A 14,041-nucleotide genomic window follows, 5' to 3' on the forward strand; every position below is an offset into this window, starting at 1 on the left:
CTGCGCAGATGAGCTGCGACCACCGCCATCACTTTTGTGAACACCCGAGGGGCACTGGTGAGGCCGAAGGGGAGCACGGTAAACTAAAAGTGCTCGTGGCCTAACGTGAACCACAGGTAGCGCTGGTGGGCCGGCAGGATGGGGATTTGGAAAAATGCGTCCTGCAAGTCCAACGCTACCATCCAGTCTCCAGGGTCTACGGCAGCCAGGACCTGAGCTAAAGTCAGCATCTTGAACATCTCCTTGCGGAGGAAGCTGTTGACGCTCCGGAGGTCCAAGATAGGGCGCAGGCCCTCTTTGCCCTTCTTGGGAACCAGAAAGTAGTGGGAGTAGTTACCACGTCCTACTTCTGGCCCAGGAACGCGTTTGATGGCCCCCTTGGCCAAGAGGGCCGTAACTTCCTCCTGCAGAAGCTGCAAGTGATCCCCGACATGCGGTGGTACTGCGGTCGCATGGCTGGCGGGATCGCCTCGAAGGAGCGGGAGTAACCCCTTCGGACAATTTGCAGCACCCACCTGTCCGAAGAGATGGTACGCCTGTGGAGGAGGTGATGGCGAACCCAGCCCCCCACTGGCGTTGAATAGGCCTGAAAGCTCGGACTAGGAAGGCTCTGAGGCAGATGCTGCGGGGGTGGATGTGGACTGACCGGGCCTCTGTCGCCCTGCACCGCCACAACGGTTACCACGTCCGCGACCGCATTAAGGTTGGTTCTGCGGCCTGTGGCTGGATGAATGTGTGGGGGCGTCCCTTCCTTGGCCACGAAAGGGGCGATAAGCAGAAGTCTGTTGGCCCGACAGGCCCAAGGACTTGGCCGTAGCCCTGGAGTCCTTGAAACGCTCAGGCGCATTGTCTGCTTTGTTGCCAAAAAGGCGATGGCCAGCGAAGGGCATGTCCAGGAGCGTGGACTGGACATCCCCCGAATAATTGGCAGACCTCAGCTAGGTGTGGCGACGGATCGCCACCATCGTGGAAATTGCTCTGCCCAGCGAGTCCATGGTATCAAGTCTACATCTGATGGAATAACGTGCTGCATCCCGCTCCTCAGCAAGAGCTTGGGCGAGCCGTGCCTGGGCCTCCTCCGGGCACTGGGGTAGCACGTCCGTAACCATATCCCACAAAGAGTGGGTGTAACTGCCCAAAAGGCAAGCGGTGTTGATGGACTACAACCCCAGGCTAACTGAGGAGAACAGTTTCTTCCAAAAGTGGTCAAGCCTTTTGGGTTCCCGATCTGGAGGAGCAGACGGGAATGCGGTCTGGGACGTAGAGGCCTCCATCACCAGGCTCTCGGGGGTGGGGTGTACGGACAGAAAGCAGGGGTCACCCGGAGCCGGGCGGTGGCATCGGATCACGTTCTGATCCACAGGGGGCACTGTGGAGGGCTTGGACCAAGTGCCCATCAGAACGTCTGTGAGGGCCTCATTGAACTGCAGCAGAGGCTCCAAAGAGCTTACTGGCGGTTGAAGCACCTCAGTGAGGAGATTAGTCCTCACGGACGCCGCAGGGAGCTCAAGAGCCAAGGTCTTGGCTGCCCTGCGCAACACCACACCATATGTAGCACCCTGCTCCATAGCCACGGAGGGAGGAGAGATGAAGCCAGTGTCAGGCGAAGTGTCAAGACCACTGGCACCACCCAGCTCGTCTGCCCAGTCCTGACGCAACTGGCACTGCTGTGCCAGAGGGTCCTCAGACCCTTCCCAGTCCTCCCCTTCATCCGTGTCCTGATAAACAGGCAGGAATGACGGAGCCGGGTCATAGATGAATTGCTCACCGACCAACGCCGGTGATGGCGCCGAGTGGTGCCACTTCGACGCCGGAACGGGGCTGAAACCGGGGGAGGCAGTGTCCTAACACGGTGCCAGGAGTTACACCATAAGGGTCAGCGCCAGCGGAGGAGTCGTGAGGTCAACTGGCGTTGACCAGGATCCAGGCCTGGATCTCACGGGGACCTGCGGCGTCGGGACCAAAGACGACGACGGCGCTGAAGCCGCCGGCTCGCTAGGACCGCCAGTCGGGCCTGCGGGGCCGGAAGGTGTGCCGGCAGGCCTCAACGGAGGGAAGTGAGTTCTCATGGCCACGAGGAAATCACGAATCTCCTCTGGCGTCGCACGCAACCCAGGGACCAAAGGGTATGGGACCAGCTGCGACGCCTGCGGCTCTGGTCGAGCGGCACGGGTGGTGCCATCCGAACCCTCGGCCGGGTCACGTGACCGGCGAGGGGAGTCAAAAGAGCGATGCCGCCTCTCCGACTTCTTTTTAGAGTGCCTCGACCTGAATGCAAGGACTTGGAGCCCGACGAACGGTGTGGGCTCTGGCTCCGCGACCGGCCCCTCGACTTCCTCCTCTACCGGGACCTCGAGCGGCGTGGAGCCGACTGCCGGAGCTCGAGGGCCCGCTCCCGCCTAGCCTTTGACGTCAAGGCCCGGCAGGCGGGGCACGATTTGTCATCGTGGTCGGCCCCTTGGCAGTAGAGACACCGGCTATGGGGGTCGGTAACCGACATCAGTCGGTTTGAAATCAGGCATCCCTACCGGCACCAGGAGTCGAAGTCGACTCGAAAAGAGATAGTCAAAAAGACCATAAAGTTAGTCAAAAAGTGACTACGGGTACTAGCTCTTCCTGGATCCGCGCTTGCTGGAGCGGAAAAAAGAATTGACGTCAGCGCGCGAGGGCGGCGTCTAAGTACTCCGATGACGTCATCCCGGTGATCACGACGCAGACGACGGACGCAGAACCGCAGACAAAGCCTACCGAGGCGCAGGGGTACTGCTGACGAAACCTTTCCGGAACCAGACTGACGCCTGGGGATATTCTAAGGTAAGGAATCTAACACTAACGTGTTTCTTTCAAATTGCCTAGTCAATATCAATTGTTATAAGGCAGTAAATACAAGCCACAACCTAAGTGTCTATGGTGGTGGGTAATTTGACAAAAATGCCACTTCAAAATGACTGAACCTAACTCGCTGCCATTGTGAAGCCTTGCGCATTCTAAAATCCGATTCTAGTCTCCTAGTTGCCTGTGCAGTTGCCAAGTTTCTTGATAAAATGAGGATCATTAGAAGGTCCTTATTGAAAATGTAATTGTAATCTTTAACTAATCATTTAGTCTTATTTTAATTAATTATGTGTATTTTAGCTTTGACTATAGAGTAGTTTTTAGCACTGTGACGGCATGGCGGGCCATGCTGTGCAGCTCCATCGCGGCATAGGCTCTTGCTGACACAGTTCTAACCGCTCTGGAAGCCATTTTAATTGGTTATATCAATGGCTAGGAAAATTAACAGTTGAAACTTGATGCTTTGCAGTTAATGGACTTTGGGATTCTTTTTATCTTGTTTCCTTGTACTGTACGCATTTGCACTTTTATGGTCCCAATGACCGAAATAAAGTTTTATGATGATGACTGAACCCAACATAAAATAAAAACTACTGAGTTGGGCAGACTCACAAAGATGTGAAAGCAAATAAATGAGGGGGAAATGTATTCGAAAGTTGGGAATCTTACTGGAAATTGTCAGGTGTAGGTTGAACAATGGGAAAGGTGTTATACACATTAGGTGGGGTGTTAACACAGACTATAACTGTAAACACTGAAAAGGAGGAGCAGCAACATACTTAGTCTGAATGAGGGCCACTATACATCCTTACACCTTACCTGACAGAAGGGCGATTCAAAGGGTGGCAAACTTCAACAGCCTTGAAAGGAGGGAACTGAACATAATTTCACATCAGAAATCTCATTTATATTTAGCTTAAAAAATAACACCCTCACAAAGCAGACTTTGGAAAAGTAATATTATTAAACATTTTTTTACATATATTTCACATTAGCAAAATGCTCTTTTTTCCAGCAGCTACAATGCTTGTATACAGATGCCACGCGATAACGATAGAAGAACCACAGAAATATGGAGCCAGGAAAATGGTGACAGGTCTTCATTGAAAAATACGATAACATTTAGTCCAACAGGTTAGACAAACAGGGCTATTGGCAACAAAAAAAATCAAATAACTTTTTTCTAAAGGAAGCCCAGATAAGGCAGCCATTTTATTTTCAAGATATCCATGGATATACAATATATCGATCTACGCTATGTTACAACAAAGAAGCATAATGATCATCTTGTCGCGTTCATATACCGTTGACAAATGTAAGGGACCGTTTCAGCCAAAGAAAGTCATATTTACAAAATATACCCATTCATATGCCGCCTTTTACATAGATATGTACACACATATATTACAATTTAAATAAACAAATCTGTCAACTGTAAGTGAGCATGGTGACGGCATGTCTCTATTACTTTTTATTTTAATTAAACAGATGTACTGTGATGTGAAGCCTTCAAAAAGTTGCACTTTTAGCTCAGCAACTGGGGTTTCCTTGGGAAATAATAAACCCGTGTCAAGCAAAGTGATTTCAGGTTTGCAACACACACACACACAGGCACACAGGTTATTACCAAAGGCCAACCCATGTTTATTAATATATCAGCTGCAGAAACTTTGCAAATGACCAGTGCCATGCAGTAATATTCTAAGGCGCACTTTTAGAGCGCTATTTACATTTAACATATGGCTTCGGATTTCCACAATTCGACCAACTATCAAAAAGTACATATGTGCATCTGGGAAGTGCAATGACATGCCACAGTTTGTGTGTACTTCAATTCTTTTTACATGTTCACTTCAATCTGGTAGAAAACGACACGTTTGATCATCACATGCCGGTAGATCACTTTCTAAAAACGGGGACTCTCCCCATTTCCCGCCAAATTCCGGATATCATAAAGTAAGTTTGGGTGTTTCTTTTGTTGTCATCCACCTGGGATAAAACTGAAACTTTAAAAATGAACAAAAAATACACAGATATGTCAATGTGCATTATAAACTTTATCCATAGCATGTACATTTTTGGTAAATAACATTTTTCTAGTCTTTTGTATTAAAAATATATAAAAAGTTGCAGTTAGTAATCAGAAGCTTTGATGGTTGTCTGTTCTTGATATTAGGCGATCGCATTCCACTGATTCCAAGATGCTTTTATTCTTCACAACCAGATCAATTGTTCGTAGGTCAGAAACAAACTGCCTGTAGCAATACCTGAGGCGCTGATTTGTAGGCAATCCATTTCCGGTGAAATATTGCCTTTTCTCGGAATATTATAAGCTCACAAAACGATGACTGTTTGGATATTCCTTAGAAGTTACAAATCCACGAGTTTTCATTGTTCAGAAGTTCTAGGCCTGAATAGTTTAGGAGGCAAGTCACCGGAAGACGCTTGCTAAGCCACACTGCCAGTCATTCGAGGGTTCCTGCACGACTTCTTCCAAGTTAAGAGCTTGACTGATGTCTTCTCGTTCCTCATCGTCTTCTGGAGGGGCAGTAACCTTATCTAAGGAAAAAGAAAAAACAAATTTGGTATTGGAACGAATTAAAGGCTGTAATGAAGACATTCTGGCATTTTACACGGTAACTAGAAAATATTTTGAGCTGCTTTCATTTGTCTTTCCTGAGCCCATAAATGTAGTTTATTAGCAGGTGTCTACGATGGTTAACTGGCTTGCCCTGCTGTATAAAAATAGCGAATTGCGATACTTTTCAGCGAGCGGATTATAACTAATGGCGAGTTCAAAGTGATAAGGGGGTGTGGCCAGGCCTGCAAGGATGGCGATTTTGGTAAACCTCTAAAATCCGATGCACTGGATAAAAGAAACGAATACTAACCTGAGCACATAAACATACATTATTTAAATTGCCTGAGCCATTGGTACATACTGGAAATTAGGTCTTATTTCAGATGTCTAGCATCATTTTCACGCTGGCCAGTTTTTATTTTAAACCTCTTCAATCTGCGGAGGCAAGGACTGCTGTTTACTGTTAGAGCAAAGCATGCCATTCTTAGCGTTTTTAAATGTGTGCTAAGCTAAATATCCTTTTGTATACTTTGATGATGTTAGAAACTCAATTGAAGCCTGGTGGCAAAACGTGACAAGTGGATACAGCGGAGATTACGGGATTGGGCTGCACATACCATTAATCTCTGCTGGTTGGCATCAAGATGATACAAATCGAACACGTTACTGACCTTTGACACCACTCTTTAAAGTGGATACTCTAACTGCACACTCTTCACTCACCTTAACAATAATTTCAGGCATTTATGTATAGCTCCCATTGCTTTTGGGATTGTGTGTATCAAACAGAAAACTAATAAACACTATTGCAAAAACTCACAATAAAACTATTTCAGGCACCAGACTGGATCTGGATTTTTAAAGCAGTTGCTCACGAGTGGCACCGGTGGTGCCAGGGGACTAAGCAATGGCCTTGCACACTGCTTTGAAAGTGAAAGCGCAGTCGTATCTAGGTGCCACTACTGTGCAGCGACGTCAGTTTTGTTTTGAACTCCACTGCACCCTCAGATGTGGCCTAATCATGGCAAACTGGAGGAGACAGTGTGCTGAACCGTTGGGCCTTTTTCCCCGATACAGGCATCCACTCAACAGAATGGGAAGGTGATGAGGAATTTGTGGTCTAATTGAGTATATTGCTAAATTCTAGATCATTTAGGAACAGCACAACTTTAATTTTCATATTGCATATGGGCAACTGTGCTGGACCTCATGTATAAAAGCCCTTTGCCCCTTTATTTGTGAATAGTGATCGAGTATCCACCAGAAAGAGCACAACCGAAGGCAAGTTACTTGTTCTTCTGATCTCCTCACCTTTAGAAAAGATACCCTTGTAGTACCTCCCAAAAGGTGGGATATTAGATAAGGCGACTCAAACCAAATAGTCTTGAAGAACAAATGAGAGGGCAAAACATCCTTCTCAGCAGAACTGACTGTCTTAGCAGAAGTGCTTGGTGAATGCAAGCACAAATGCTCGGGAAGAATGAGCATGAAGATCCTCAGGTGCTTCAACTTTGACCAGGGCATAGTATATCTTCAAACATAGGAAAATCCACCAGGACCAGGTCTCTTTCTACACTGCACCAACTTTTCTTTCTAAGTATCAGCAAAGCCCACTAACAGCTGGTAATCCACACAATATTCGTTTGTGCACTCGATGTATAAACTGTGGGCTCTCCTCAGGTCTAGGCAATTTAGACTGTCCTCCTGCTTTCAGGCATGTGGAGGAGAGAAACATGCATCCAGGGTGATGATTGATTGACCCATGGGAAAGGGAATACCCACCTTTAGCAGCAAGAAAGTCCAGGTTCTCAACACCAATTTATCAAGTGATGAAAATAAGTCTTGATGGAGACGAGCCATAGAGAACAACTGTGCATAGCCTTAAATGGTGTGCACATCAGACACAGGAGGACCAGCCTTTTAAGAACCTCATAACAAGTGACTTGAATAAAGAGGGTCACCCAGGCAATCATGAAACAACCAAAAGAGCAGGCATACAAATTTGAACTGTACCCACAGCAAAGCCTTGTTGAGCCAAAGATAAAACAAATAGTGGAACGTCTGATTACTTAGTTTATTTATTTTTTATTTAAGAAGTTTTGTATAGCGCTAGCTAGATCGCGAGGTATCGGAGCGCTTCACATAATTACAAGGCGGTGCAAAAAGAAAGCAAACAGAGCATAGCAAAGTGCAAAGAGACATTCAAGGTGCGAGTCACAGTAGGAGGAAGAGGGAGAAATCCATTACATGGATTTTGGCCATCCCCGTCCGGGCGGGGAGCAGAATCTCTTAGGACATTCCAGGGTGATCCTATCTGATAGTTAAGGAGCGATCAAGGAACAGGATTTTGAGCTGACTTTTGAATTTAGGGAAAGAAGGAATAGTTCTGATGTCGGATCTATCTGACATTCGCAATACCAGGCCACAAATGTATCCCAATGCCGCTACTACATAGAATTAGTCAAGGAGAGTCTAGCTGAAAGGTTAACATCCACCACTTAAGCTGTTAAGTCGAAATTGATCAGTTGTCACTGGCCAATCTCTATGAATGGAGATTTGGACTGTGAAGGTTTGGGTGCAGTACCCTGCTCTGTTGCTGAGACAGGGGGTCCTCCAGGAGAAACAGGTGCAAGTGCACAGGCTCAGCAGGTTAAAATATTACAATTTCATGCTCAATCTGATGTCACTAAGATGACTGGTGGTTTCTGATCTTTCTCAGAGCTTGAGGCATCAGAACTCATACATAATCTGTGCTCCACAGAACAGCATCCTCAAGGGACTCTATTAATGGAAACTTTACGTTGCAGTAGTTTAAATAGTGTGCATTTTTTGTGGTGGTCAGAAGATCCAGTCAGGGCACGTCTCACTGGTCACAGATGTTGCGCACCACCCTTGGAAGAAGGTGCCCTCATGGTCTGTTGACTGGATCTGCAGAGCTCGTCCGTCCTGGCATTCAAAGACTCCAATAAACGTTTGGCAACTCTAAGAAATTATTTTTTTCTTGCATGTTCTCTCCCACATTTTTGGGATTGATGCTGCTGGATTTTCAACTCTGAGGGCACAAGGAGGCCTGCTAATCAGATCTCAGTACCAGTGCTTCAAACCAATACCAAGTTAAGTCGAATTGGATAACCCCATTTGGCAAGCACTAACTTACTTATAAGTCCCTGGGATATGGTATCTACGTGCCCAAGGCATCTAACACAGAGTGTTCATCCAGGGCTGCAGGACTCTGTGTGCCACCAAGCATGTAACAGAGACAAAATGGACTACAGACTGACAGGGAAGTGTGTGACACTGCCGGTCCGACTTTGCCATTTCACCCAATGGCAATACCACCACTTACCTTAAGTTATATGTATTTAATTTTCCCCTAATGAAGGTCTGGAGAGTCCTATGGCAGGGAGCTATATATTACCAAGTAAGACATATGATTTTCTAGATGTCTTAAAAGCAACACTTCCAAATTGTCGGTTTGCTGTCGAAGCGTTAGGAGCCACATTGACTAACACAGGGTTAACGGCTGGCACCCCGGTCCGGCTAACTGCTCAATCGGACCATCTAACTACGTTGAGTAAGGTATAAAATTAATTGTGAGATAAAATCCAACCAGATGCTCAGGTCAGATTTAAAGTTACTATTAAAGTTAAGCAACTTTTAGAAAATAGTCACTCTGCACTCCAGCTAGTCCAGTGACCTCACAAACGCACTGACAACCAGATGGGTTTCTAACCACCTGGAGAAATGTGTGAATAACTCCCATACCCAGGAACAAAAGCAGTTGCCACAGAGCAAGGCGTTACCTCTTCTCCCAGAAAGCGACTCAGGGTGTTAGCCCAAAAGGCAGAATTCTAAGGTGAAGCCACGTTTTAAGGGCTGCTGTGGCTGGACAACATCCCTGAGCCGGATGCCTTTTGTTCCTCCAGATACTTAGGAGACAGAGCCAAGGAAGGGGAAACCAGTGCCCAAAACGGTTTTCCCATGGGCGTGTGACCCACTGGTAGGGTAGCCACACCTCCAGGGTGGGCTACCCTGCTCTTGACGACCGAGGAAGGGTTGTGCTGCCTTGGAGGGGGCAAGAATGGAGTAGCCTGGGATAGACAGATGCCACACATTACAAAAACGTCATCACTAGAGAGGAGGGGGTGCCAGTAGACGATTGGTTAGTGACCAAATGGTCCCCACAGGGCACTTTCCTGAGACAAGTAGGGCACCCCTGGCACCCAGCGCCTCAGTTCACACTAGAGAAGAAGAAAGGACTGCCCTGCTAGCCTTGACCCGCACAAAGAGTGGCTACACCACTGAGAGGACTGCCCCTGCTGTACTATTGGGCTAGTGAAACTGGGACAGAGCCTTTGGCTCCTGACCTGGGGAAAAGTCAATTTCCTGCCTTTACCAAAAGCAGTGACTCCAAGGATCAGTCTGCTGATCTACAGGAACCTGCTACAGGACAACGAGCTGAAAGACCCCAAATGGACAAGTTGGTAGCCACTGCAGACGTTTTGCCGCCGCCGGGCACCACAAAGAGAATATCTGAGCTAGCAAAACTTGCACAGACTCTGCCGGTCCCAGGAGTGCTGTCAAAGTCCTGATTCGTTGCACCTAAGGAACACCAGCCCCCACTGAAGAGTAAGCATTTAACCGCAGTGCTGCGAGACCAGTAGTGCAGCATTGACTGCCAGACTACTACAAAGTAGAGGACTTCGAGGGACCCTAATCTCAGTGGCCAAAGTCACTCCATGATGCCCATGGTCTGAGAAACCACCACCAAGACACCCTATCGACGGCACCACAACTGGAGCATCCTATTGAGCCTCTTTGCCTGCATCCCTCAGCATCAGGACCACACCATTCACTTCTATTGCAGTCATGTTGTAGAGTTTAGAACTAGCTTTAAAAACACTTTGATGGCCAGTTAACTGTCCAAAGCATCCATACTGGCCCCTAGACCTCGTCCATGTTGGATTTGGTCACCCAACTTGGGCCAGAGTACCCGCACCAACTTTTCCAAACTTTCAAAAAGTTTACAAACTTCTTCTTGACCAATGTTTGTTTGCAGTTGCATTTAAAAGGGATAAACATGGCTAAAATCTTTGTCTCCGGAATACTCCGGTGGGTTTTGATGATCAACGTCTCTAAAAATTCATGAAAATACCTTCCAATTTTTTTCATTGCTGTTGCTTCTTTTTATTGGTGTGTGATTTTCTCATGTTGTTGTTTGGTGCTGTTAAATGCCTCACACTAAGTTCCTATGCCAAGCCTTACTGTTTGCAGCCACAGCTACCCAGCGTTGAGCTAAGGTTAAGTAAACAATACTGACTGGACCCAAGACAGTATATGTGAGTGTATTCCACAATAAGGTTCCATAGCCATATCGCACAAGTTACTTACCTTCGGTAACGATATATCTGTAAGAAACAGTAGTTAGTATTAGATTCCTTACCTTAGAATATCCCCAGGCGTCAGACTGGATCCAGAAACTTTTGCGTAGCAGTACCCTTGCGCGTCGGTAGGCGTCGTCTGCGGCTCCGCGTCCTTCGTTGGCGTCGGGATGACGTCGCCGGAGTACTTAGACGCCGCCCTCGTGCGCTGACGTCAGTTCTTATACACAGCTTTTCCGCGCCAGAAACGCAGAGCCATGATAAAAACCAACACTGGTGCCAGAAAAACTAGGGCCCTGAAAGGGGATGACTTTAACCCTAGATATCGGTTCGCAGAACAGGGAGGATGGGTGGGGCGCTAAGGAATCTAATACTAACTACTGTTTCTTACAGATATATTGTTACCGAAGGTAAGTAACTTGTGCATCTGAAAGAAACAGGTTAGTATTAGATTCCTTACCTTAGAATAGATACCCCAGCAATACCAACCCCGATGGTGGGTCTGCGAACCAATATTCACACCATAAAGTCCTGGAGGACGGAACGGCCAAAGAAGCCATTCCTCCGGACTTGGCTGTCCAGGCAGTAGTGTCTTGCGAACGTGTGCAGCAAGGCCCACGTAGCTGCCTGACAGATGTCCTGCAAGGGGACTCCCCGGCCCAGGGCAGTAGTAGCCGACGTGGCCCGAGTGGAATGGGCCCTCAGCCCAACAGGAGGCTCCTTCTTAGCCAGAGAGTAGCATGCCTTGATGCACAACACGACCGACCGAGAGATGGTCCGCCCTTTCTTAGCGCCCACGTAACCAACGAAGAGTTGGTCATCCACCTGGAACTGGCGTGTGCGATCCAGATAGTATGACAGCGCATGTTTAGGGTCCAGACGGTGGAGCCGCTCTTCCTCTTTAGAGGGATGCGGAGGCCGAAAGAAGGTGGGCAAGGTGATGGACTGCCCGATGTGGAAGGCTGTGACTACCTTGGGCAGGAAAGAGGGTCTTGTCCGCAACACAACCTTGTCCGGATGGACAGAAAGGAAAGGAGGTTTAGAGGAAAGAGCCTGGAGCTCACTCTCTCTCCTGGCAGAGGTGATGGGAACCAGGAAAGCCGTCTTAAGAGTAAGAAGATGGAGAGGACAATTATGAAGCGGCTCAAAAGGAGCACACATCAGGTAAGTTAGAACCAGGTTCAAGTCCCACTGGGGCATCACGAAAGGAACAGGGGGAAACATATGAGTGATGCCCTTCAATAATCTATTAACAATCAGGGACTTGAACAAAGAAGGCTGATCAGGTAGTCTCAAGAAGGCGGAAAGGGCAGAAAGGTAGCCCTTGATAGTGCCCAGAGCAGAGCCCTGCTGGGCAAGAGAAAGAAGGAAGAGGAGAACCTCAGAAAGGGGGGCAGAGAGTGGATCCACAGCCTTTGCTGTGCACCATGCCACAAATCTGTTCCACCTGTATACCGACTTTGTGGAGGGACGCCTGGCTGCCAAAATCACATTACAAACTTCAGGAGGCAAGACAAATGGCCTCAACTGTCGCCGCTCAATCTCCAAGCATGGAGGTGGAGACTGGACAGGTTTGGGTGGAGGACCGTCCCCTGCTGCTGCGACAGAAGGTCCTCCTGAAGAGGCAGACGAATCGAGGGATCGACAGACATGCTGAGTAGCTCTGGATACCAATATCTTCGTGCCCAGTCCGGAGCCACAAGGATAACTTGGGCCCGGTCGCGCCTGATCTTCTTCAACACTCTGGGCAGAAGTGGTATAGGCGGAAAGGCGTACAACAGACCGCAGCTCCACTCGCGACGAAAAGCGTCTCCGAGCGAGTGCCGCCTTGGAAATTCCAACGCGCAGAACTGATGACATTGCGCGTTCTCTTCTGTGGCGAAAAGATCTAACCAAGGCTCTCCCCACTGCTGAAAGAGGCCTTGCGCCACGTCCGAGTTCAGATGCCATTCGTGATGCATCATGCACCGATGGCTGAGTTCGTCCGCCCTGGCGTTCAGGGAACCTGCCAGGTGTTGAACCACCAGGGTCACGCCCTGATGTTCCAGCCACTGACAGAGGCGCAGAGCCTCCTGGCATAGGGTCTATGACCCCACCCTGCCCCGATTGTTGCAGAACCACATGGCGGTGGTGTTGTCCGTGAACACCTGCACTACACTCCCCCCGGACAGAGGGGAGGAATGCCTTCAGTGGAAGCCGGATCGCCCGCAGCTCCAGAAAGTTTATGTGGAGCCGGGACTCGCCGGAGACCAGAGGCTTCTGATCTCCGCCTCTCCCATGTGGCCCCCCCCAGGCGTCCATTACAACTAAATGCTCCGGTTGGGGTAGGGAGAGGGATCTGCCGCTGACCCAATCGCGGTCCGTGAGCCACCACTGCAACTGTCGTGCAGTGCCCTCCGAGATCAAGACATGGTCAGACAGGTTGCCCTGATGCTGGGCCCACTGAAACTTCAGGTCCCACTGCAGAGCCCACATCCACCACCGGGCGTGATACACCAGAAAGATGCAGGAGGCCATCAGCCCCAGAAGCCGCAGCGTCAACCTGACCGAGACTCGGGATAACGGCTGAAAGATCGGAATCAGAGCCTGAATATCCCGAACCCGCTGTTCGGGAGGATAAACCCGAAACTGCGCCGAGTCTAGAACCGCTCCGATGAAGAGGAGCTTCTGAGAGGGACACAGGTGCGACTTCGGTACATTGATGGAGAACCCCAGCAGGTGCAGGAGGTCGGCCGTAAACTGGAGGTGGCTGACGACTGCCTGGGGCGAGCCCGCCTTCAACAACCAGCCGTCGAGGTAAGGGAAGACTGAAACCCCTAACATGCGTAGATGAGCTGCGACCACCGCCATCACTTTCGTGAACACCCGTGGGGCGCTGGTAAGGCCGAAGGGAAGCACGGTAAACTGAAAGTGCTCGTGGCCTAACGTGAACCGCAGGTAACGCCGGCAGGACGGGGATGTGAAAATAAGCGTCCTGCAAGTCCAATGCTACCATCCAGTCTCCCGGGTCCAGGGCAGCTAAGACCTGAGCCAGTGTCAGCATCTTGAACTTCTCCTTCCGGAGGAAGCCGTTGACGTTCCGCAGGTCCAAGATAGGACGTAGGCCCCCTTTGCACTTCTTGGTAACCAGAAACCCTACTTCTGGCCCAGGAACGCGCTTGATGGCCAAGGGGGCCAAGAGGGCCGCAACTTCCTCTCGCAGAAGATTCAAGTGATCCCCCGACATGCGGTGGTACTGCGGTGG

The 14,041-nt window shown here is 49.1% G+C and overlaps 1 protein-coding gene across 4 annotated transcripts in view; it reads right to left on the bottom strand.

Annotated features, from left to right (window-relative positions):
• Positions 1 to 4,879: 4,879 nt before the first annotated feature.
• The window catches only part of ZNF236 (zinc finger protein 236), a 1,196,152-nt gene continuing 1,186,990 nt past the window's right edge, over positions 4,880 to 14,041 (bottom strand). For all 4 annotated transcript variants that reach the window (XM_078687874.1, XM_078687872.1, XM_078687873.1 and 1 more), the window contains one exon: positions 4,880 to 5,394. In XM_078687874.1, coding sequence (XP_078544000.1) covers positions 5,267 to 5,394 — 128 coding nt within the window. In that variant the 3' untranslated portion in view covers positions 4,880 to 5,266. The remainder of the gene's footprint in view (positions 5,395 to 14,041) is intronic.

Source organism: Lissotriton helveticus, chromosome 4_1, assembly GCF_964261635.1.
Source record: "Lissotriton helveticus chromosome 4_1, aLisHel1.1, whole genome shotgun sequence".
In the NCBI taxonomy this organism is placed as follows: Eukaryota; Metazoa; Chordata; class Amphibia; order Caudata; family Salamandridae; genus Lissotriton; species Lissotriton helveticus.